Genomic DNA, 26,452 nt, shown 5'->3' on the forward strand with positions numbered 1-26,452 from the left:
GCGATCAACATTGCGGAGACAAACGTAAGCACTATGCAATCAAATATTACTTCAAAAGATTAAAAATATGTCTAGTAAATGAATAACAGTTCTCATGGTTTTACTCCCTGTTTCAGAAGTATACACATTGGAAATTCAATAACGCGTACACCGACAAATAGCCACGTTCACCGAAATCCCAATGTCACCACACTCAAAACTTTGTCAAAATGGCAGAGGTTAAGGTCCGGTGTGTTTTTGGATTCGTGCCAACTTGTCAGCATGTTTCAATCTTGTGGAACGGCTGGTCTTTGTGTTGTTTATTTATGGTGGGGATAGTAATTGCCTTTTAAATTCCATATCAACACTAAAATGTTTTCAAGAACATATTGTCATCTTAATTTCCACGAATTGAAGTGTTTGAAACCATTTGGATTGCAATTACTTGCTTTAAATTAAATTCAGACATTTTCATCATCTTCTAAAAGCACAAACATTTCTTTTAGCATCTTGTCAGTTCTTTTAACTTGTTTAAAAAGCCAAGTTATCCCTCATCATTGCATGCTTAAACATGACTTTTTTTATGCATTTCATGGCCCAGTGAGATTTCCTTTTAACTGGTGGGGCTACCCTTGTAAATAAAATGAATCAAATAAATGAATACAAAATAAATACTGCTCCAATTTAATGAAACTCTCGCAACTTTATTAAAAAAGAATCCTTTTTAACGCCGTCCAATTCTTATTTTACATCCAATGGAAATTGCCCAGAGTCATGTCTGCCTATCGTACTAATTCACACTTTCCAAGTACGAACCCTTCACGACTTTGAGAAAGTGACCAACGCATTATGAGAAGCTGACCATGTCTTTCATAGTACGGCAGATTTGTGATGGAATTGTTCACTTTTATCATTTACCATGTTTATTTGTTAAAAAAAGAAAAGAGGCTACTGTATATAATATAGATATGTCATGTTGTGGCAAGATGACAGCATTTTGGCAAGGAAAAAATAGATTTGCCAATATTTCAGTGCTACAAACATTCACCACCAATTCAAATAACAAAATATTGCACATAAAATAGTCTTCAAGACTGCAGCCTCCTGAGTCATGCATGAATTGTGACAGTGTTTATCAAATATTTTCAGTGACTATGAATACTGCCTAAGTCTGAGCAAATTAGAATAATAACGAAACATTGCAGGGCAATTACATAAAGGTGTGTTTGTTGGAATGAAATTTGCCCTGCCTTGCCTTATAACTGGCATTAACATTCAATTGTTAAATCATTCAAAAATACATTGCAATAGTGACGGCATCATTCCCTTTGGCAATTAACTTGTCAAAATACATCCCAAACATCTACATGTAACAGATCAGAGCCAACTTACATACATGTAGAGGTGTTTAAATGGTTATTCAATTGTCAACCCGGATTATATTTATTTTTCTCAGGATGTGCTCGCTCGAACTGCCAGCATTAAAAGCTGCTGTTTGATTATCAACAAACCTATAGCCAAATATCTTTCCCATGATACTCTGAATGTGTGCCAAGTTTCATACCTTCATCATAAAAGTGAACAATTTCCATTATATTGTGCACCAATCTCCGTGACTATCATGCAAACATTACACATGTACTGGTAGTCCAAAGCAATCATACTACAGACTCGCGAACCATATAAAAGCAAACAAATCATTTACCATGTTAATTTTAAAAAAAAGGAAAAGAGGCTACTGTATATAATATAGATATGTCATGTTGTGGCATGATGACAGCATTTTGGCAAGGAAAAAATAGATTTGCCAATATTTCAGTGCTACAAACATTCACCACCAATTCAAATAACAAAATATTGCACATAAAATAGTCTTCAAGACTGCAGCCTCCTGAGTCATGCATGAATTGTGATAGTGTTTATCAAATATTTTCAGTGACTATGAATACTGCCTAAGTCTGAGCAAATTAGAATAATAACGAAACATTGCAGGGCAATTACATAAAGGTGTGTTTGTTGGAATGAAATTTGCCCTGCCTTGCCTTATAACTGGCATTAACATTCAATTGTTAAATCATTCAAAAATACATTGCAATAGTGACGGCATCATTCCCTTTGGCAATTAACTTGTCAAAATACATCCCAAACATCTACATGTAACAGATCAGAGCCAACTTACATACATGTAGAGGTATTTAAATGGTTATTCAATTGTCAACCTGGATTATATTTATTTTTCTCAGGATGTGCTCGCTCGAACTGCCAGCATTAAAAGCTGCTGTTTGAATATCAACAATTAAATGCAATCAACGTCATATAGCAATGTAAAACACAAATACATTACATTAAAGGGAATATACATCATTTGCTTTTGCTGTAATTTTCAGAAATGGATGGAATTGGGGGGTGGGAAATATAAAGCAAATATAGTTACACTGACTTTTTGGAGGTTTTGGGTTCGAAAATGCTATAAAAACCAAGAAAAACGATCATTTTCCTGTAGTCTGGTTCCCTGACTCCATATAAGAAGAAACAGAGCAGTTTACATACATTGGGGAATTGTAAGGTCAGGGAACCAGTCTAGCTGGCTCGTACCCGTTCATAGATTTGTAATCGATTGCAAACAAGTGCAATGGTCAATTGGGGCCAGTATTTGAAAAAAAAGCCAGTTGTTTCCAACGCTGATCGGCCGATCAGCGTTGGAAATTGATACAAAAATACCACTTTTCTTGAAAATGACAGTATACCAGGTGCCATAATTTTACAGGATGCTTTAGACTGTCATTTACCAACATCCTATTAAGGTATTTCGTAAAAACTTGGTAATTTTATTTTTCGATGTTTGCAAATGTTGTATATTCCCTTTAAAGTACATGTATCTATCCACAAAACTTCTGGATTCCCTTGGCTGTGTCATTTTTGGCACAATGGATTACCACAAAAAATACTCAAATGTTTCTGCTATAAAGTGAACTCTTGCTGAGGACCAGCCAAATCTAAGGCTCACAAAATGATGTTTTACATTGAAGACATTTTCAACGCAAACTTGTTCCATGTTAAGCCGTGTTAAATCATCCAAGTGTACAAATTCAAGCAATTTTACTTTATAATCAGTGTACTTGCCACAATGTTTCCCCCAACATCTTACAGATCAGAGCCCTGTTGCATAGAGTTTTTAAATGGTTATTTGGAATTCTTTACATGGACGGGACCACACTGGAGATTGTACATCATCAAAAATCTAAAATTCAAATCAGCTTGTCATATGCAAAACCTTTAACTTGTCAGCATTAACACATAGTGCTTAAACATCAACAATTACAAATCAACAACTTCAACTGTATAGGGTGAGTAAAAAAATGTCCCTCTGGATTCGATCCTGTCTCTCACAAAAAATGGTAAAGTTACAAGGCCTTTTTTTTCAGCCAACAATTGTTCTGGGTATTGACGTGACGTTTGCTGTAATTTTCAACGATATTCAGTCATGCGTAAATAAGATAAAGATATTTCTTTGTGACTACCTGAAAAGATGGCCATCACAATGTTCATGGTAGGCCTTTTGCTATCAACACAAAAGCAGTAATGGGCCTCTGGACAATTAAGGGGAAAACAGACATAGCAGAACAGAATATGGACGAAATGAATTGCATTTATTAAACCTGAATCTGAATTACAGATAAGATTCACAATTTTACTGTCCTGCTGCTCGACGTCCTTCATCCTGTCTACCATTTAGAGCAATGCATAGTTGTGCCCATGTCCTTATGCCTGCAACAGCTCTGAGTACCATCCCTGTTTTTCGACTCAACTATTCATTGCTCTGAATGGCAGACAGGTAAGGTCAAGCAGCAGGACAGTGACAATTTGAATCATATCTGTAATTCAGATTCAAGTGCAAGGTTGAATATCGTTGACAATTTTACTGAATGTGGTCAATACCCAGAACAATTGTTGGCTGAACAAAAAGCATCCTACCTTTTCCCATTTTTGTGAGAGATGAGATCTAATCCACAGGGACCTTTTGTTGACTCGCCCTGTATAGCAATGTAAAACACAAATATACATTGCATTTAAGAACATGTATTTACTACGTTTCAAATCTGGTACAATGGATTACCACAAAAAAGTCCAAAAATGTTTCTGCTCAGTGAACTCTTGCCGAGGACCAGCCAAATCTAAGGCTCACGAAATGATGTTTTACATTGAAGACATTTTCTACGAACTTCTTCCATGTTAAGCCGTGTTAAAGCATCCAAGTGTACAAATTCAAGCAACTTTACTTTAAAATCAGTGAGGAGCATAATTCCTTTAGTGTACTTGCCACAATGAAGTTTCCCCCAACATCTTACAGATCAGAGCCCTGTTGCATAGAGTTTTTAAATGGTTATTTGGAGTTCTTTACATGGACGGGACCCACATTGGAGATTGCTATCTTATGATCTAAACTTTAGATCAGCTGATCAGATGCACGTTGTTTCAAATCGAAATATGCTAACTGGGAAATCGGTGTTGTGGTTTGGGTCAACTAATTCAATTTAGAACTTGCAATGTTTCCCCAGGTGTACCCGTTTAGTATGCTTTTATCCTCAAATTGTTGCCAATTTAACTGTCAGCATTAAAAGATGCTGCTAAAACATCAACAATTAATAATCAACAACTTCAACTGTCTAAACGTACACCTTTCTTAATATTTATGCAGACAACATACTTTAAGGGCCAAATAGAGACTATGAGCGGAAGATTTTTAAGATATCGGTGAAAAACTGCACTGGTCTAAAGTGTGCTGCAAAAAGTTGATTTCTCCAGCAGATATCAGTTTCCATAGCAAAGACCACACGAGACAAAGGACCCCCGTTTAAGGTAGATTATAGATTTACGGACAAATTACTATAGGATTACGACCACCGTATGCAGTCGGCAGTACAGCGGCATGGCACACAGCTGTGCTTGAAAGATTGAACCAAATATCGTTCACTTGATCAGTGCGCCCCACAAGTTCACGATGACACACGAAACAGCTTCGCGTCTTCACTTCAGGCTCATCTGGATGATGCTGCTTCAGATGCCGAGGCAACTTAGGAGTTGGTTCCATGCAAAAGACACAAAAATGCTTCTTGTCCCACTTTCTACCATCACAATTGTTGGTGGTTAAGACAGTAACATTAGGTAGTGAGGTGCTTGTGATACGGGCATCTTGCAGCTGATTGCTTGTCTCCTCATCCTCAGGACTTGTCCCGCTACATGTACTTGAACCATCCTCTGACTGAACATCACCTGGCACCGGATCAATCCCCTCAGAATTGTTGATGGCCGTGCTGTAATTGGTTGCATGCAGTCTGCAGTGCAGTGGCATGGCACACAGATATGCATAGCTTGTTTGGGAAATCCCAGTGCCTATGCTCATTGGGAATTCAACAAAGAGGAAGGGCTACCTCTAGTTTTTGTCCAGCTGTCTGAGCATGGTAGAGGCCTTGTGATTCGGAATCAGCACAGCCAACAAAATCATATTATTTTCAGTTTTGTTCTATTTTGCATCGATCTTTTGCTTCATAAATCATTCACAAAGCAAAGGACTGAACAGAACAGAACTAAACTGGGAAAAAAAACCTGAAGATTTCTTTGGCTGTTTTGAGGCCAAAAACTACGGCCTCTGCCATGCTCTGACTGCTGGACAAAAACTAGATGTGCCTCCAGCTGTATTTGTCAAATTCCAGATGAGTGTTGGGGCTGGGAGCTAACCTCAGGTTTTCCAAGCTAGGGCAGGCCGGCAATCCCCTACTGCTGGAATGAGTGACTGCGGTGGACAGTGGTCATAATCCACAAGTATTTTGTCCGTCAATAAACCGAAATCTACCTTGAACATGGGTCATCTTTGCTATCCATTCCCTCCGACGTTTAGGATCCACCAGAAACCTATATGTGCTGGTCGATGGTGGTGAACTCAAATTGTTTGCAGTACAAATTGGAACAGTGCAGTGTTTCCCTGACATCTTGAAAACCTACCACCAACAGCCTTGATTTCGCACTTCACGGAAATGTACAACATTTGCTATTGCTGTAATTTTCAAAAATGGATGAATTTTTAATTTTTTTTTGGGGGGGGGGGTAAATAGCAAATATTTTTACACTGACCCGAATGACGTTTTGGGGTTGGAGATGCTTGAGGAATTAGAAGGTCTGGCAGTCTGGCTTGTACCCATTCACAGGTTTATATTCTATTGCAAAGAAAATGCAGACTAAAAATGATAAATTGAGAGCAGTATTTGAAGGGAAAAAAAAACACTTTGAATTGATACAAAAATACCTATCCTTAACAACCAGCCGGGTCTTGTATTTCGTGATAATTTGGTAGTTTTATTTTGTACTTGCAAATGTTGTATATTCCCTTTAAAGTATGATGTCAGCGTAAATATTATTTAAATCAGATTGTGTGGTATTTAGAAACAAAATGTGCTCAGCACATGTACATTTCAGACTGATTCCACTAACTTTCTGTCATACTGAGACTGGGAAACCAGTGGTATGTTAATGTCGCTTAATTAAATTGTGAACTCGGAATTTGAGTTTTTCCCAGGATGTGCCCACAAGAACCGGGTTTTCTCGGATGCAAGTTTCACATTCATGTTTTTGGGGAACTCTCCCAGTCCGTATGTGTAATGCAAAAAACCCGTCAACTGCCTGCCTCTCAGCATCACTCCACACTTTTTTCTGAGTGGCACCCGACTTCTTTCCTGAAAGAAAGAAAAAATCTACACTGAAGTACTTCAAGTTTAATTCATAAATAAAAATGCTAGTGCACAAAATGTTTTTGTCTCACATTTGTCTCTCAAAAATTAGTCAAAAGTCCATTGGTAGCCTCAACAAAAACTGTATAGTTTGACTGAGGGGTATGACCTGATATTACACCATCTTAAATGCAATTTCTTGTGTAATAATTTTGAAAGTCAAATAGGCAATAATCCTCTGTACTGATGACATCACACTATATTTAAATACTTGTGCACTTTCCTTTGGGAGCCTTGTGGAGTACAATGGTTGGTAGCGCCATTGAAATAATCACATTGATTAAGCAAAGTGTAACATCATTAGTATGGAGACTAATGTGAGGACGTAATGCACTTACATGTACAACCATGAAAAGTGCATTTATAGCTAAAAGGCTACTTGACCACTCACTACTTTAGAAGTATCGAATCAAGATGACAGGACCTAAATCCAGCTATAAAACCCTGGGATAATAACGAGTACTCATAAGAAGAGACAAATTGGACAATTTTTGAAAAAGGTTACTAAAAACAGATGGACAATTTTCTTGCAATTTGGAAGTTTGCAATTTGCAAGCTCTTTGGGTTTAGCAAATGCATTTCTCCACTGCTTACCTCTGCTTCTCTGTGAAGGCTGCTTTGTTGCTGAGCGATGAGGCTGACTGCTTCTCTGTGAAGGCTGCTTTGCTGCTGAGCAATGAGGCTGATCACTTCCTTGTGCGGAAGACTGCTTTGCTGTTGAGCAATGAGGCTGATCACTTCTCTGTGAAGGCTGTTCTGCTACAGAAGTTTGACAGTCAAAAAAAGTTAATTTAAAAATTAGAAAAGAAGCGTTCAAAGCTCAAAAATGTGACTGTTGGCCAAATTCCACTTAGAAATCATGAGCATTATCTTTCATATGAGGCACTTTATAAACAAAGATGACAACGACAACAGTTAAATTTTGCAAAGGCCGAATAGCTTAATATTTTAAGCATATAATCTATGTGCCATATTTCATGCTTATATAAACAAATGAACATTTCAATCATGTTGTCATTGTAGTTTACCAATCTGCCTGACTTTTCCAGTTATGAGCATAAAGGAGTGTTGTTCTATTGAATCTGGTCCTCATTAGAGTTCAGAGTAATAAATGTAAAAATTCAAATTAAATTGAAAGTGACTCCAACAGTAGATATAAAAAGAGGTAAGCCCACTCTGAATCTGGAAATCCAGGCAGGGGTCCAATTAAAACAGTAAACGGTATTAGAAATGTAGAATTAGGTATTACTTTTATATAGATTTCAGTTCTACTTTATATTTTTGGTTCTGATGATGATTACGTTTAAAAACCCAAACACTTTTTGAAATAGGTTACTAAAAACAGATGGACAATTTTCTTGCAATGTGGAAGTTTGCAATTTGCAAGCTCTGTCAAAAAACGGACTGCACTTGGGTTTAGCAAATGCATTTCTCCACTGCTTACCTCTGCTTCTCTGTGAAGGCTGCTTTGTTGCTGAGCGATGAGGCTGACTGCTTCTCTGTGAAGGCTGCTTTGCTGCTGAGCAATGAGGCTGATCACTTCCTTGTGCGGAAGACTGCTTTGCTGTTGAGCAATGAGGCTGATCACTTCTCTGTGAAGGCTGTTCTGCTACAGAAGTTTGACAGTCAAAAAAGTTAATTTAAAAATTAGAAAAGAAGCGTTCAAAGCTTAAAAATGCACTGTTGGCCAAATTCCACTTAGAAATCATCAGCATTATCTTTCATATGAGGCACTTTATAAACAAAGATGACAACGACAACAGTTAAATTTTGCAAAGGCCCAATAGCTTAATATTTTAAGGATATACTCAATCATGTTGTCATTGTAGTTTACCAATCTGCCTGACTTTGCCAGTTATGAGCATAAAGGAGTGATGTTCTATTGAATCTGGTCCTCATTAGAGTTCAGAGTAATAAATGTAAAAAGTTCAAATTAAATTGAAAGTGACTTCAACAGTAGATATAAAAAGACGTAAGCCCACTCTGAATCTGGAAATCCAGGCAGGGGTCCAATTAAAACAGTAAACGGTATTAGAAATGTAGAATTAGGTATTACGTTTATATAGATTTCAGTTCTACTTTATATTTTTGGTTCTGATTATGATTACTTTTAAAAACCCAAACACTACGTAAAGCAAGTCAAAGCTATTGGCTACTTGCAGTACGTTTCACAATTAATAATTTTTACTTTAACATATTTGTGTCAGAATAGATCTCTCTCGCAGGATGCCATTTTTTAAGGAAAATTGAGTACAACTTCATGTTCAATAGACTTTTATCATGCTTCCACCATTTCAGTCATGTTCCCTGTATCCAATAACAGTATTGAATGATAATTTTTTTTGTGCAAAAAGGAACCAGACTATTTTTCCTTCCAGCATCGCTTTGGTTACGTAATGATTTGAATGGGAAACAAATGAAGATGGCCACAACATGATAATGTTCTATCAGCTGATCATTGTGCATGTGTGAAGTGTGCATGTTCTTAATATGCGCACATGATGTTCAAAACCTATTTGAAATACGGTGCAGCCAATGCGCGTCATGAAACCTTGATGCCCAAAATGCCGACGCACATGGCAGTCTGTAGGATGTGACGTCATTTGAAAGAGACCTATAAAAAAGTGTTTATAAAACTGACATTCTATACACACATGTACACATGTAGATCTGTATTTGTAACAAGTGACCTGGCCAATTTTATTCTTGATTTGATTTTAAATTTCATACAAATAGCAACACGCTTGATTAAAATTTTATACAAACTGCAATACGTTTTGTAGAACGCTATTGGTGTTAGAATTTATGCTTACCTGCACTCTCTGCTTGTGAAGACTGTTCCTCATCCTCTGAACAATCCTCTAAAAGGGTAAAAAAAAAAAAAAAGAGGGAAAAAACCCAGATAAACAAAGAGAGTAAAGTATTGGGAGCACATCCTAGTTTTCATGCCATGCCAGAATGCTAATGTAAATTTGCTGCTTGTGGATGTCGGACATTATTGATATAGAATTATTGAGACAGGCAGCACTACCCGGATACCAGAAAACCCTGAAACATATTTCACACTTCCTATAACAGCACATACATGTAAATTGCGAGATGCCAAAAGCCAATCCCATAACTTAAGATCCCATAAATGTTAACTGACAAACTCAATTTCCTGTGATGCAAAGCACTATTTGCTTGTAAAGTTTGGCTGCCATGCAACACAAGTATTGTGAGTACACGTGTAAACATGACATTCCTAGATGTTATTGACATTAAAGTGAATATTAGTTATCTTGTCCAGTTGGCAGAAATAATTTTCCTGGAACATTTTACCACCAAAACAAAACAAAAAACTTACCATCAAGATTGACTTCAATTTCATCCAAAGTCTTCCCAGCCACCTGGTCAACCTGTCCTTTTTCCAAAAGCATTAACAGTTTCGCTATCTTTGCTGTCTGCAGTGTGCTTTCTGGTAGCCGATAGTATTCGCGGTGAATTTGAATATCATGCCCCATGAACCCGGCCAGTACATCTAATTCATTGTCCTTGAGGCAGAGAACTTGCGATAGGGTCGCAACATGCTTTCGCAACTTGGTCGATGTAACATACTCAGGATGCTCTGCTTCAGATTTTGTGGAAAAATACTTGAGAGCATCACAACCCCTGTATGCACTTTTGCACCCTGGTCGAGCAAAGAGATGGGGGTTATGATCAAGGACCCCTACCGCTCCTCTGGCCTCAACCAACACATCAATGCTGTCAATCATAGAACTGGTCAGTAGTATGGGAACCTTCCTTCCCCTCTTACCCCGTATCTCGACACGAGCAAGCTTAGTGCAAAGTTGCTTTTCCCATGATGACAGACTGTTCAGAACTTCTTCATTGACCTCCTTGTGGTGGTGTCGATAGTTGTCCACTGTCATACGTTCAACTTCCCCACTTCTCCTTCTGTTGAAAAGGACCAGCTGAACCATTATGGCTTTTGCCAATAGGCTGTAGTGCTCCTTCTGGGGATCTCGTTTCACTAACTCCTTCTTCTCCTGGACCACTTCTTCAACCTTCTGGTGAACCTTCATGACATCAGTAGACAGAGGTAATATTGCTGGTTTGTTCCATTTCCTTTCATAAATGGTTGTTAGAGCCCCTTTCGAGACATTTGAAGGCCACAGAATGGAACACAGCTCTTCAAATCCTTCTGCTTTTTCTCGAAGTACACCATCCTGACTTTTGATGGCATCGGCTTTGACAATTAGCGCACACTTCCGGAGTGAATGGCCCAATTTCAAGGCCAGAGATGGCGTTTTGTAGTTTCCCGTCTCTTCATTTAGACCAGCTACCACATTGACCGATTCGACAACATCGTCAAAGTTCTTTGGATCTATACAGTCACCCAAAGTTTGGATGCTTGTGTTGATCTCTCGAGCCTTGAGTAGGAGACGGCCCACTTCTCTCATCTTTTGGCTGACATGCTGGTGGAAGTTTTGAGCACGGCCAACTTTCCCCAGGGTGTGCATCCCCAGTTTGATGATTAAGTCATCATTTCTTGCAACAAGGGCTACGTCACTGTGTTGCATGTGACCAATGATTTGATTTTTCATGACATCTGAGACCTTACTTGAAATAGGCAAGAGCAAAGCACACTGAGACTTGAGTAACTTTCCACAGGGCTTTCCTTCTTCTCTCATCACACAAGACTTCTGATGCTTCCACATGTCAGAAGACATGAAGTACCCAAAACAAAGGTGGCAAGGAAGGTACAGCTCAGCTGGGGTCTCATATGTTGGTCTCTTGTAGGGGATGAGCATCCCCTTCTTATCCTTTAGGACCTCTAGGTTATGTGCATGGTTGCCCCTGTTTCTCAGCACTTCCAGCAACTTTTTCCTCTGCCCTGACTTAACTGGAAATCCCAGGATGTGCTTCACTTCAGGCTCATCTGGATGATGCTGCTTCAGATGCCGAGGCAACTTAGGAGTTGGTTCCATGCAAAAGACACAAAAATGCTTCTTGTCCCACTTTCTACCATCACAATTGTTGGTGGTTAAGACAGTAACATTAGGTAGTGAGGTGCTTGTGATACGGGCATCTTGCAGCTGATTGCTTGTCTCCTCATCCTCAGGACTTGTCCCGCTACATGTACTTGAACCATCCTCTGACTGAACATCCCCTGGCACCGGACCAATCCCCTCAGAATGACTAGTTGATGGCCTTGCTGTAATTGGTTGCTGCAATCCCTGATATGAAGGCACCCTTTGAAATGGTATGAAATATGACTCGTCTGAGTCATAATCTGATTCCAACACACATTCTGGAATATAAGTTGGGTCTTCGCAGCTATCGTCGGAGAAAAGGATCTCTTTTGTAGAGTCAGCTCCATGAACAATCAGTGAGTCCTAATGCACATATGAAATCAAGATAAAAATGGTACAAGTTTAAATGGATTAGGAAATCAGCAAGGCTCATAGGCTATGAACATTTCAATTGGTCAATGAGAAGGTTTTTTACAATACTGTGGCACCCTGGTACCTTTCAAGGGTTACTCTGAGGAGTGCAATACATGTACTGTGATACCAATCAATGTTAATGTAATGACTTGTAGACAATGATACCTTAATCTGAGTGTAGGATAATGCTCACATTTATTGTGCATGAAGTCATTTCATCACCATATTCAAAATTCAGACATCATACATGAGAGACACTGAACTGCATCTTGATTTGCTGGGTACATGCTGTGGCCATTTGTAACCTATTACTTTTTTTATTAATAATCGTCAAAAATAACTTTTGTGTGTGCAATATTTCAATCATTACAGTCCCAAATTACTACAAATTTACTTCCCTCACAACTGGAATATGCACAATAAACAAATAATGAATGTTCGTAATAAGTGCAATGGCAAGAATAATTTAATGAAACGACAGATGAATATTCCATCCGTCACCAAATACCATTTTTTAAGGTTTTCAGGATATTTCACGACCGTGGGAACCCTGATTTTTTACTTACGTCATTAGAAACTTCACCACCATACATGGTACTGACAGGACCCTGGGAGAAAAAAAGAGGAAAAAATATGCATAATTCAATGAACAATGAATGTGCAATGAGCAAATTACTGCACTACAAAGGTCTGAAATGACAATGTGCAGAAACACACTACTACTGAGGACATCAGGTGATACTACTACCAAGGACAAAAACACATTGGAGACATTATTTGCAGCCTTGGCATCCTGAAAGAAAATTTAAGACAGTTTGCACAACAGCAGTCTTAACCCTAAAAGAACCGGGGGGGGGGGGGGGGGGGGGGCAATCCCGCCACCCTATATTTTGCATGATAGTGTGTTGCTGCTTATTTTTTTTCGTGTGTGAGAATTTTACAAATTTTTCCATTATTATCTTAGGCACATTTTGATAACAAATTTATGAAAAAAAGGGGCTATCGTTCTCGCACAATTAACATTTTTCCAACGGTCTGCGAACAATTATATGATTGTTCCAATGACATTGTTCATGAAAACCATGCATACGCAGAACATTGTGTGGAATATATATAGCATCGATCAATTTGAAAGAGATTTGGAACAGTTATTCATCAATATTACCATCATTAGCAATAATTTTATTTAAATCCGTCACTTTTTGGCTGAGATCTGAGGGTTGGGGCTGTGAATGACCCTGTAAAAAAGGCTAGATGACAACATAGAGAGATACACTACCACCGAGGACATCAGGTGATAAACTAGTAATGACGACAAAAACATTAGAGACTTACATTATGTTCAGCTTTGGCAGTGGCAGGTTTGGAAGTGGTCACAGTGGCATCCTGAATGAAAAAATAAAGACAATTGTTAGTTTGTACAACAGAGGTCTTAAATGGTAACATACAGAGATACACTACTACCGAGGACATCAGGTGATATACTACTACAGAGGACACAAACACAGAGATTAGAGACTTACATTATGTACAGCTTCAGCAGGGGCAGCTTTGGCAGTGGTCACAGTGGCAGGTTTGGAAGTGGTCACAGTGGCATCCTGAATGAAAAAATAAAGACAATTGTTAGTTTGTACTACAGAGGTCTTAAATGATAACATACAGAGATACACTACTACCGAGGACATCAGGTGATATACTACTACAGAGGACACAAACACAGAGATTAGAGACTTACATTATGTACAGCTTCAGCAGGGGCAGCTTTGGCAGCGGTCACAGTGGCAGCTTTGGCAGTGGTTACAGTGGAATCCTGAAAGAAAAAATAAAGACAATTGTCAGTTTGTACAACAGAGGTCTTATATGACAACGCAGAGAGATACACTACTACCGAGTACATCAGGTGATATACTACTACAGAGGACACAAACACAGAGATTAGAGACTTACATTATGTACAGCTTCTGCAGGGGCAGCTTTGGCAGCGGTCACAGTGGCAGCTTTGGCAGTGGTTACAGTGGAATCCTGAAAGAAAAAATAAAGACAATTGTCAATTTGTACAACAGAGGTCTTAAATGACAGCATATTAGAGATACATTACTACTGAGGACATCAGGTGATATACTACTACAGAGGACACAAACGAAGAGATTAGAGACTTACATTATGTACAGCTTCAGCAGGGGCAGCTTTGGCAGCGGTCACAGTGGCAGCTTTGGCAGTGGTCACAGTGGAATCCTGAAAGAAAAAATAAAAACGATTGTCAGTTTGTACAAAAGAGGTCTTAAATAACAGAGAGATACACTACTACCGAGGACATCGATGATATACTACTACAGAGGACACAAATGAAGAGATTAGAGACTTACATTATGTACAGCTTCAGCAGGGGCAGCTTTGGTAGTGGTCAAAGTGGCAGCTTTGGCAGTGGTGACAGTGGCACCTTTGGCAGTAGTTACAGTGGAATCCTAAAAGGAAAAATACAGACAATTGTCAGTTTGTACAAAAGAGGTCTTAAATAACAGAGAGATACACTACTACCGAGGACATCAGGTGATATACTACTACAGAGGACACAAACACAGAGATTAGAGACTTACATTATGTACAGCTTCAGCAGGGGCAGCTTTGGCAGCGGTCACAGTGGCAGCTTTGGCAGTGGTTACAGTGGAATCCTGAAAGAAAAAATAAACACAATTGTCAGTTTGTACAACAGAGGTCTTAAATGACAGCATATAGAGATACACTACTACCGAGGACATCAGGTGATATACTACTACAGAGGACACAAACACAGAGATTAGAGACTTACATTATGTACAGCTTCAGCAGGGGCAGCTTTGGCAGCGGTCACAGTGGCAGCTTTGGCAGTGGTTACAGTGGAATCCTGAAAGAAAAAATAAAGACAATTGTCAGTTTGTACAACAGAGGTCTTATATGACAACGCAGAGAGATACACTACTACCGAGTACATCAGGTGATATACTACTACAGAGGACACAAACACAGAGATTAGAGACTTACATTATGTACAGCTTCAGCAGGGGCAGCTTTGGCAGCAGTCACAGTGGCAGCTTTGGCAGTGGTTACAGTGGAATCCTGAAAGAAAAAATAAAGACAATTGTCAGTTTGTACAACAGAGGTCTTAAATGACAGCATATAGAGATACATTACTACTGAGGACATCAGGTGATATACTACTACAGAGGACACAAACGAAGAGATTAGAGACTTACATTATGTACAGCTTCAGCAGGGGCAGCTTTGGCAGCGGTCACAGTGGCAGCTTTGGCAGTGGTCACAGTGGAATCCTGAAAGAAAAAATAAAGACAATTGTCAGTTTGTACAACAGAGGTCTTATATGACAACGCAGAGAGATACACTACTACCGAGTACATCAGGTGATATACTACTACAGAGGACACAAACACAGAGATTAGAGACTTACATTATGTACAGCTTCAGCAGGGGCAGCTTTGGCAGCGGTCACATTGGCAGCTTTAGTAGTGGTGCCAGTGGAATCCTAGAATAAAAAAATAAAACGATTGTCAGTTTGTACTACAGAGGTCTTAAATGACAGCATATAGAGATACACTACTACCGAGTACATCAGGTGATATACTACTACAGAGGACACAAACACAGAGATTAGAGACTTACTTTATGTACAGCTTCAGCAGGGGAAGCTTTGGCAGCGGTCACAGTGGCAGCTTTAGTAGTGGTGCCAGTGGAATCCTAAGATAAAAAATAAAAATGATTGTCAGTTTGTACAACAGAGGTCTTAAATAACAGAGAGATACACTACTACCTAGGACATCAGGTGATATACTACTTCAGAGGACACAAACGAAGAGATTAGAGACTTACATTATGTACAGCTTCAGCAGGGGCAGCTTTGGTAGTGGTCAAAGTGGCAGCTTTGGCAGTGGTCACAGTGGCAGCTTTGGCAGTGGTTACAGTGGAATCCTGAAAGAATACATGAAGATAATTGCCAGTTTGTACAACAGAGGTCTTAAATGACAGCATATAGAGATACATTACTACTGAGGACATCGGGTGATATACTACTACAGAGGACACAAACACAGAGATTAGAGACTTACATTATGTACAGCTTCAGCAGGGGCAGCTTTGGCAGCGGTCACAGTGGCAGCTTTAGTAGTGGTTACAGTGGAATCCTGAAAAAAAAAAATCAAGACAATTGCCAGTTTGTACAACAGAGGTCTTAAATAACAACAGAGAGATACTACTAGGACATCAGGTGATATACTACTACAGAGGACACAAACACAGAGATTAGAGACTTACATTATGTACAGCTTCAGCAGGGGCAGCTTCGGCGGTGGTAACAGTGGCAGCTTTGGCAGTGGTTACAGTGGAATCCTGAAAGAAAAAATAGAGACAATTGCCAGTTTGTACAACAGAGGTCTTAAATGACAGCATATAGAGATACATTACTACCGAGGACATCAGGTGATATACTACTACAGAGGACACAAACACAGAGATTAGAGACTTACATTATGTACAGCTTCAGCAGGGGCAGCTTTGGCAGCGGTCACAGTGGCAGCTTTGGCAGTGGTTACAGTGAGATCCTGAAAGAAAAACATGTGAAGGCAGTTGTCAAATTATTACTTAGAGGGGTGGTAAGAATTCCATATATGGACAATACTAATATCTGTAGTGACTTATTACACTATGAACATCTTTATCCCTTAAAAATTCCCTAAAGAGCCATTTCCCCTGCATTACCGTGAAACAAGACTTTCACAGGTTTTTCAACATATTAAGGGGGATTAGGAGTCCATGAAACCCCCCTTAGGAAAGTCCTGTGTTTAGCTGTCAATGAAAAACGGGTGACTTCACCTGGAATGTGGTACTGCTTTCTGTTATGTAAACAGTGTCTGTAATCCTAAATGGCAAGGGTCATTAAAAACCTTGAAAAACCCCTTACAGGATTAGTTCTATAATCCCCAGTTAAACAATTCCGTGATTAGAGATTAATTTCACAGAAAAATGGACTTTTAATGGAAATTTAAGGGATAAGATGTTCATAGTGTTATTAACCCCCAAAAAGTGATAACAAATCAAATTTAGCACTGAACATTTTTTTAGTATTTAAGAAAATACTTATAAATGTTTAGACCAGTCTCATAGGGTTTGTGCACAGGGTGTCTAGTACAGGCATGCAACTGGAAATTTAGAAAAAAAGAGGAAATTCCCAACCACACAAGACTAATTTGTACATGTACAGTGTTTTTCAATTTGTAATGGCATTCATGAGAGGTAAAAAACAAATCAGCAGATACGTGGAAAAGTTGCATGCCTGCTAGTATTGTCCGTGTATGGAACTCTTTCCCTTTCATTGTGTACAACTGTGTAACAGGTCTCAGGATCCAAGGAGAACAAAAGACAAGTGTTATTTTACTGTCACAGCAACAAAATGATATTGAAAGAAAGCAATTTGACAAACATGTGTTCCCCATCAGTGCTGAAGTCGAGACCATTTCAAGACCAGGCACAAGACCAGCTTGTAACAGGCACAAGTAACAGGAATAAACCATGACAAAGGAATGCTTTTGTTACTGTTCATTTGAATAGCTTAAGACTTGGCTTAAGACTGCTTGTCTTGTGCTGGTCTCGTGATGGTCTTGCTGGTCTCGTGCTAGTCTTGACTACAAGCTACAACACTGGTTCCCATAAAAATGTGGGACTCCCAGGACAACGTACATGAACATTTTCATCAAGTAACAAATTACCAAAGAGGACACAATGCTTTGTTGACTTACATTTACACAGCTGGCCAATGAAAAAAAAGATGAAACACGATCACAACTAACTAATAACTATAGGCCTTTTCACACTGTCCAAAATCTCGGGGTTGGAACCGGTTCCAACCCCGAGATTTTTTTCAACCCTTTTCCCACTTCTAAAGTTTCAACCCGGTTCCGACCCGGGTAGAGTGCTCTAGCCGGATCGAAATCAACCCTGGGAGGGACCAGGGTTGAAAATCTCAACCCGGATCGAAATTGCATTTTTCGGCGTGAACCGTGTCGAAAATGATAGTGTGAACCGCCCCGGGTTGAGTCACTCACGGCCGATCCGTGTTGAGTTGAGGCCGACATTTTACCGAAAATCTGACACACCGAGCATAATATTTCCCTCCGCCACTATCGCCGTCACAAACACCGATCCCGAAACAATCGCTCCCTAATTATCATCCAATAATGTATCGGTGTATGGAGCATCCTTTACCGAGTCTGGGCTTGTATTAGGTCCGCAAAATGTACCCCAAAAATGTACATTTCTAATGTTAAATAGAACGAATCGTCTAACGAAATGACCGGAGCCATTTTGGAAATATTGCACACAGCTGCGCTGGTGTCGTACAAAAATCGGACTCCCAAATCGGATTCGTTTACTCTCTTATTTTTGGTCAAACCCTTTCACGTGACAGGTCCTTCTCCCAATAGGCATGCGCAATACTACCAATGAGTCCGTATTTCACAGAGTAGTAAATTCACGCTGCACACCGGCCTGTCCGTAAGCGCGCCTCGTGCGTCGCAATGCATTATGGGATTGAGAAAATCATCGCAGCGCCCTGTGCCGAATGCGATCCGTGTCGAGAATTTGTAGTGTGAATTCACAGGGGCCGTAGCCGGATTGAACGTTACACGGTTCACGTAGCGGCCGTTCCCGTAAAGGACAGTGTGAACGTCGCGTCTCTCCGATCCGTGTCGAAAAATACTCGGGCTGAACCGGGTTGGATCCGGGTAGGTTTCAACACGGTTCGAAACGGAGATAGTGTGAAAAGGCCTTATGAAGGCTAGTAAAAAAACCCCAGTGCTTCAATAATAGAGGGGTTTATCTAGACACATACAATGTAATGAAGAAACAGCTTCATTTACCATCATATCAACTGGATGGTTTCTCCAAGGGAGGTCGTCTCCTCCATAGTCATACAGCAACTGCTCCCCTGCTTCGATTTGTCTCGTTGCAAACAAGGCCAGAGCTGGTGTATTGCCAATGACCATTTTTTTCATTTTGCAGTTTGCATCCTGTCCATCATTGACCATACGCCCCATCAGTGCTGAATGTGTTGCATCAATGCTAAAACAAAAAGCAAGGAAAATATATATGAAATAACTACAGTGGTAGATGGGTTTGTTAGATCAGATTGATGTCAATTTAATTACTTCTGTCATCTATCTGTACAGGTATGAGCTTTCATTTGGTTATGAACATGTTCGGGTCTCATTTCTTCTACCTTATCATAGCACATTTACGCTTCAGCTTATATTTATTGAAGGTTTGTCTTTCTTGACTTCATCTGCATTATTTTATTGCATTTTGCGCACAATTTAAGTGAATCGGAAATACAAATCTGAAGTCTTATTAATGCTAGAATGAAACAAAAATTTACAGTGAGCCTAAGTTTTAGAGTAAATTTTATTCCAATAGACATACCACATTGTCTTTGATGCATGTACAAAGAAATACATGTAAGTATTCCTTTCAGGGTATACAGCTTCTCTCCTGTGGGCCTCATTTGCAGAAATTAAGTCCCCGTGATACTGAAGCAGAAAGTCACCTTTTTCAAAGGACTCTTCAGCAAATACCCCATTGCCTGTAACAGAAGTACATTCAAACAAGGTATCCACAACCTGATTTGTAAACTTTGTTTAAGGAACTGTTTTAGCTTTGATCTTGTTTTATGCACTGACCAATACAAATTTTGCAAAGACAGATTTACAAATTTGTGACGTCGACAATGGTGAACGCACTTCAGATGTATTGTTGACGTCTCAAATTTCACTTGGCTTTTGCTTTCACGTGAAGTATGAACCGGGCTTCACAAATGTTATTGCACTTTTGCATGGTTATATACTGCCAAGAATCTCAGCTTCAAATCCAAAGCATGCGTTCTGGAACAAAAACTACTTATGAGGGACATTTGCAAACATTAATTTAAGTTTATGCATCACAATTCACAAACTGGGATGGGTACCGTATTTTCGTGCAATGCAGTTTAAAAGATGTTCCCAACATGTTCTCACTTCTCTCACAGAAACGACATTTAATTGCCAACATTTATTTGCACATCTTTTTAAAATGATGTTGGGAGAGAGTTGTTAACTGGAGAGTAATTGAAACAAGAAAACAAGAGCAAAGAAATGTACACGTACTTACCAATTATGCCATTGATGTATTTTGTCACAAGACCTCTCCTGTCTTGTTGATGTTCAATGAATTTTTCTGCTTCATGGAGGGGATTGACACGTTTTCTTTTTGATCTCAGGCTCTGAAAGCAATCACATTAAGTTTACCAATTAAACATCTTCTGCACAACATGGGATACACGTACGTGAAGACATCAGATGTTGCATCAAAAAGCCCACTTTAATCAGTAAATTACACTAAGGAAGTCACTGGCATGCAACGGCAACGGTCATGTCACATACAAAAGCCACACTTCTAGCTTCACTAAATAGGTTCAAACGAAAGCATTAAGACCTTGAAAAAGAAATCAGGGAAGCAGAAAATATGTAGGCATATGCAGAAAGAGAAGGAAAGAGTGTTGCAACCTGACACCACTTTTACATTCATCATCTCAATTGTGTTTATGCATGGATGCATTTTATGCACCATGCGATTGTGATAAAACAGAGTTGAATACTAACAGTATCAAGTAAGTTCCGTAAAGCCCCTGTCACACCTTTGCGTATCCTAATTCCTTATGAGTTCCTTATCAAACATTTTCAATACGCAGATACGGACGCATCCAACTTATGTCGACCGCATGCTTGACGCACTTCTGAGCGTATTCCCGCCGCATTTCCGCCGCTCGCCGTTCAGCATGCGTTGCATCTGTGCTGCAAGTACGCTATGTATACGTCCAATACAGGCGGCTCATATGCTGACGGGGTGCGTCACGAACACATAGCGTACTCGTAACGCACTTATGACCTGCGCAACAGCGTACGCAGCGTAGTTTTGTGCATGCCCAAAACTATCCTGCGTACTGGGCTGTACCATGCGTACATCTGCGTACATAAAACCTACACAAGACGATAGAGATGCATATAGGTGCGTATTGTGGGAACGACTGCGTATGAAAAAAATGTCAATGCGAAACTCATCAGGAATTAGGATACGCAGAAGTGTGACAGGGCCCTTAAGCCCCTGTCACACTTTTGCGTATCCTAATTCCTTATGAGTTCCTTATCAAAAATGTTCAATACGCAGCCGTACGCTCAATTAACGTCGAAATGTTTTGATCACTTTGACTTATGTGCGACGCACATCTAGCGTACAAGTAACGAATTCAGCGCATCCATTGTGTATGAGATGCATATGAGTTGCGTATGCAGTGCACAACATTTTTTTTTGGGCTGCGAAAAGTTCAGTATGCAGTGCGCATGCCGAGCGTATTCCGGACGCAACCGACTTATGCCGACCACATGCTTGACGCACTTATCTGAGCGTATTCCCGCCGCATTTCCGCCGCTCGCCGTCCAGCGTGCGTTGCATCTGCGCTGCAAGTACGCTATGTATACGTCCAATACAGGCTGCTCATATGCTGACGGGGTGCGTCACGAATACATAGCGTTGCGTATTTGTAACTTATGACCTGCGTAACAGCGTACGCAGCGTAGTTTTGTGCATGCCCAAAACTATCCTGTGTACTGGGCCGTACCATGCGTATATCTGCGTACATAACACCTACACAAAACGATAGAGATGCATATAAGGTGCGTATGGTGCGTACGACTGCGTATGAAAAAAAGGTCAATGCCCAACTCATAAGGAATTAGGATAAGCAGAAGTTAGCCTCAATAGTGTGGCCGCGGTATGCTGCGCTGAACCTCTGGCCAAACACAGTGGTCCACGCACTACTGAGGACGTTTTCGGAAAATTTACAGGCAGTTTCTTACATATGGTTGTATTCTACGATGTCCCATCTATCACTTCTGGGATGCTTAGGTGTAATGATGTTCAATTTTCAGAGATATTCTTGAATCTTTCTGGAGCCCATTATGCACTCGTGAAACGTCTGGTGATGGCAGCCATTTTGAATGTGACAAGAGATGACCTCAAGCTGTGACGTCGCGTTTATGCAAATTGCTTGTCGAGCGAGGGCGCGAGTTGCAAATGCGACGGCTGTTTCCTGTGTCGCGCGCATCGTCTAAGCCGTCGACATCGATGCCCACACAGTGCATGCGCAGGGTATTATTTTAATTTTTATTTGGAACAGGAAACAGCTGTCGCATTTGCAACTCGTGCCCTCGCTCGACAAGCAATTTGCATAAATGCGACGTCACAGCTTGAGGTCATCTCTTGTCACATTCAAAATGGCTGCCATCACCAGACGTTTCACGAGTGCATAATGGGCTCCAGAAAGATTCAAGAATATCTCTGAAAATTGAACATCATTACACCTAAGCATCCCAGAAGTGATAGATGGGACATCGTAGAATACAACCATATGTAAGAAACTGCCTGTAAATTTTCCGAAAACGTCCTCAGTAGTGCGCGGACCACTGTGTTTGGCCAGAGGTTCAGCGCAGCATACCGCGGCCACACTAGTGGGGCTACGCAGAAGTGTGACAGGGCCCTTACAATAGCAGTTGAAACTTGCGCTACAGCTGCCGTAATAATACTATAGCCAGAGCAGAAATGTTATGTAGGCCTACATGTAGGCCCTGTGTGTAGCATGCCTGGCGCAAATTCACAATAATGAGTTGAATATGTAACTGTAAGAGAAATGCTTACCTTAATCTAACCCAGGGTAGTCAGTACCGTTAAAATTAAATGTGCAATGGTTTCTTGTCAGAGTGTCCACAATGACATACACAGTCAAAAGAAATATCCAAATCATAAAGAAAAAGACTACAAAAATTATCCTTCGTATATAGTTCTGAAGAACTATGATTTTTTCACTGTTGGCAGAATATGCAGGGCCTGCCATTCTTACCACAGTAATCAATGACTAACCATGGACAACATAATGGCTAACTCTTGCATGCAATTTGATGATCACATGACTAAAATACTCCAAACATGATTGGTCAAAAGTTCAAACACTTTTAACTGTTCTATAGAGGGCAACATTTAATGAGGACCAGATCCACATTTCACCAAGCATATTGACTTTCCTGGAGTCACGTGTTTATTGCTGCAGGTAACGTTAGTCCAGTGTTCCCAGTAAGGCCACATTTATCATGGGGCTAGTCCTAACCTAAGCCTAAGCATGCTAAGTAAACTTTGCAGAAATTCTCTTGAAAAGTTGAATGAACCAGGGTTTTTAGCTTGAGTAACTCCAGCTGTAATGCCTATCGCATTAGAGCTGGAGTCACAACTACGTTAAAACTACCGGGTCGTAAGAATCCCGAAATAACAGACTCTGTATCCCCAGTGCATTACAAAAACGGTCAATTTTCCCTATATTATCCCGACCCAGATCCCATAATTCATACCTCATACGATACAACAGACATTTATGAAGGTAGTAATCGACTTCAAACAGAATATCGAAGACTAAAATATGAAATTTTTCGATGATTTTGGTGGCGATTCTCGAGAAACCATGTGAAAACGTCGCGCGACACTATTCTGCCGACTGCCGTTGACCCCCCCCCAAAAAAAACATTGGCAAAATAAAAACATCAGATTTACCTCAAAACAGCCTCTAAATTACTAGATACGCCACCTGAGGTAAAATGAAAGATCGATGATTAAAATCGAGGTACTAAAGTTTGCTTACGAGTCGGCTGAAAAGTGAAATTTCCCGTTCAATTCCGAGAGCTCCCCTCGCGATCGATCGTGAACACGTTAAATTTCCGACTCGTGTTTGAACAACGCAATGTAACCGTACGTGCCCAGCGTTCATTCGATGGTCACAGCGCGATTTCGTTAACGAGCGCGATGCATCGATTATAATGGTTGACTGGATCTCGTTTGTACACATAAGTGCATTCGAACTGTGATACGGAGTCGGGAACTAGGGCAGCTCTCAGCGGAAACCAGTTAAAGCTAGTTCCCGACTCCGTATCATCGTTCGAAATGCACTTGTACAACGAGATCCAGTCTACTCATTATCATAATCGATGCATCGCGCTCGTTAACGAGATCGCGCTGAGACCACCGAATGAACTCTGGGCACGTATGGTTACATCGCGTTGTTCGAACACGAGTCGGAAATTTAACGTGTTCACGATCGATCGCGAGGGGAGCTCTCGTAATTGAACGGGAAATTTCACTTTTCATCCGACTCCTAAGCAAACTTTAGTACCTCAATCTTAATCGTCGATCTCTCCTTGTACCTCAGGTGGCGTATCTAGTAATTTGGAGGCTGTTTTGAGGTAAATCTGATGTTTTTATTTGCCAATGTGGTTTTTTTTTTGGTCAACGCCAGCGGCAGAATAGCGTCGCGCGACGTTTTCTCATGGTTTCTCGAGAATCGCCACCAAAATCATCGAAAAATTTCATATTTTAGTCTTCGATCATGTTCTGTTTGAAGTCGATACTACCTTCATGAATGTCTATTGCATCGTATGAGGTATAAATTATGGAATCTGGGTTGGGATAATATAGGGGAAATGGACCGTTTTTGTAATGCACTGGGGATACAAAGTCCGGGATTTCGGTCTAGGCCTAGGCCTAAACCTAGCTGGCCTACTCGATCGCGAAAGCCCCATGCTAACGTCCATTACGTACAGACGGTTACACCTCTTATTTAGTCTAAAAAAACAATAGGAAACAACAGATTTAGGCCTACCAAACTCGTTTGTGATATTCTTCGAAACAAAATTCATACCATGGTGTTGCCAGACCACGGACAACCAAGGAGAACCGTTCCTCAGTTGTCAGTGATAATTTATGTTTACCGCGCACACGTCCATTGATCGTACTACAAGTCTAGTCTAGTCCGCGTGCGTGCAACGAACGCGAATTGCCGCGCAATGGGATTGCTCAACCTCGTTCTCACGTTGTCAAAGATTGCATTACTATAGCATAGACCCGGGGAACGTACAACGCGGTGGCTCTCTATTTCACTGGTGCACACTACTTGAAAATCGTATGGTTTTCGCTGGTTGACAGTAGTGTGTCTAGCGGGCGCTACTTGTAATAAAGACCACTCAATGAAACAGTGTTTCTGTTCTAACCATACTAGCAGGAATTATCGCACGTCAGAGGACACCGTAAGAAATTAATAGGAGGGCATAATTTGTCATTCTACTGTTCGTGAGAGGACAATACTTCCGAGGACGCGTGTTTTGTCCTCGCTGGTATTTTTTGTCCTCTGTCGTTTGGTGTGTTTCCAAGAGTTGTTCCTCGGACGTAATGTAATACAAAAACACAAGAAACAGTACGCGATCGAGCAGCATCATGTCAGCAGTCACTGAATCGAAAATGGTTTGTTTACAAACTAAACACGTACGGATTTTTTTACAGCTGAACAAAATTGACGTTCTTTTTCAGTATTTAAGCTTAACTAAATCAAAACATGATGAATGTTTACCATGTCCGATAGTTGTGGAATTCAGTGGACCGAAATTAGGTGGCAAGTACACTTTGTGTCAACTTTTCATGATCAAAATGTTGTATAGCAGTTTTGCAATGCACTTTAAAAATTGCGTCGCAGTCGGCCTCGAATGTGTCGCAAATTGCGATGCGATACCGCTTATTGCGGACCCTGGCCCCGAACCTCACGCCCCAAGGGCTTCGCGCTTTACGCTCGCATCAGTTCTGATCAAGGTATGTTCCCCCACTTTTGAAAAGCGAGAGGTTGGGGTTGAAATTTGACAATAGGCCTTATACCTAAGTGAGTATGGCGACACAAAATTAGAAAAATAATACGAAAAATAGGGATATACTGTAATTTTCGGAATATAAGCCGCGCGGTGTATAAGCCGCAGCACGCAAAAATCTACAAATTAAGATCTTAACCCTAAAGGGGCCGGGTTATTTTGACCATCTCTCAGCCGGGGGGGGGGGGGGGGCGGATTCCCCCCCCCCTAAGATCTGATAAAATTTGAAACTCGGCACATGCATAGAGCAACTCTTCCTAAACATACCCAAGAAATTTCATGACTATAGGTCCAAGGGTTTTGGAATTATGGCTAATTAATTATTCAATGTACGAATGGCAATTCTGCTCTGTGTACACGACGTATATGCGAAAATTCAGTTTTCACGGCGCGTAGCGCCGGAAAATTTTTCGCTACGCGGCAACCTGTGGTCCGATTTTTATGTTTTTGG

General features: G+C 40.4%; 1 protein-coding gene across 9 annotated transcripts; it reads right to left on the minus strand.

Annotated features, from left to right (window-relative positions):
* Nucleotides 1-2,852: 2,852 nt before the first annotated feature.
* Nucleotides 2,853-25,547, minus strand: LOC119733959. Of its 9 annotated transcripts, XM_038207324.1 has the most exons (26): nt 25,008-25,547; nt 20,381-20,492; nt 19,658-19,817; nt 19,099-19,300; nt 16,711-16,785; nt 16,499-16,573; nt 16,294-16,368; nt 16,058-16,156; nt 15,851-15,925; nt 15,639-15,713; nt 15,427-15,501; nt 15,215-15,289; nt 15,003-15,077; nt 14,791-14,865; nt 14,560-14,658; nt 14,354-14,428; nt 14,141-14,215; nt 13,929-14,003; nt 13,717-13,791; nt 13,529-13,579; nt 12,760-12,801; nt 10,111-12,142; nt 9,578-9,625; nt 8,209-8,373; nt 7,359-7,523; nt 2,853-6,710 (listed from the first exon to the last, which is right to left on the minus strand). In XM_038207324.1, exons 1-26 carry the CDS (start codon nt 25,008-25,010, stop codon nt 6,505-6,507), a joined length of 4,359 nt encoding a protein of 1,452 aa, XP_038063252.1. In that variant the 5' UTR covers nt 25,011-25,547; the 3' UTR covers nt 2,853-6,504. The 9 variants fall into 9 exon arrangements, with proteins under 9 accessions (XP_038063252.1, XP_038063255.1, XP_038063257.1 ...); XM_038207327.1 differs by lacking the exon at nt 16,294-16,368; XM_038207329.1 differs by lacking the exon at nt 16,058-16,156.
* Nucleotides 25,548-26,452: the final 905 nt, after the last annotated feature.

Source organism: Patiria miniata, unplaced genomic scaffold, assembly GCF_015706575.1.
Source record: "Patiria miniata isolate m_02_andy unplaced genomic scaffold, ASM1570657v1 HiC_scaffold_26, whole genome shotgun sequence".
In the NCBI taxonomy this organism is placed as follows: domain Eukaryota; kingdom Metazoa; phylum Echinodermata; class Asteroidea; order Valvatida; family Asterinidae; genus Patiria; species Patiria miniata.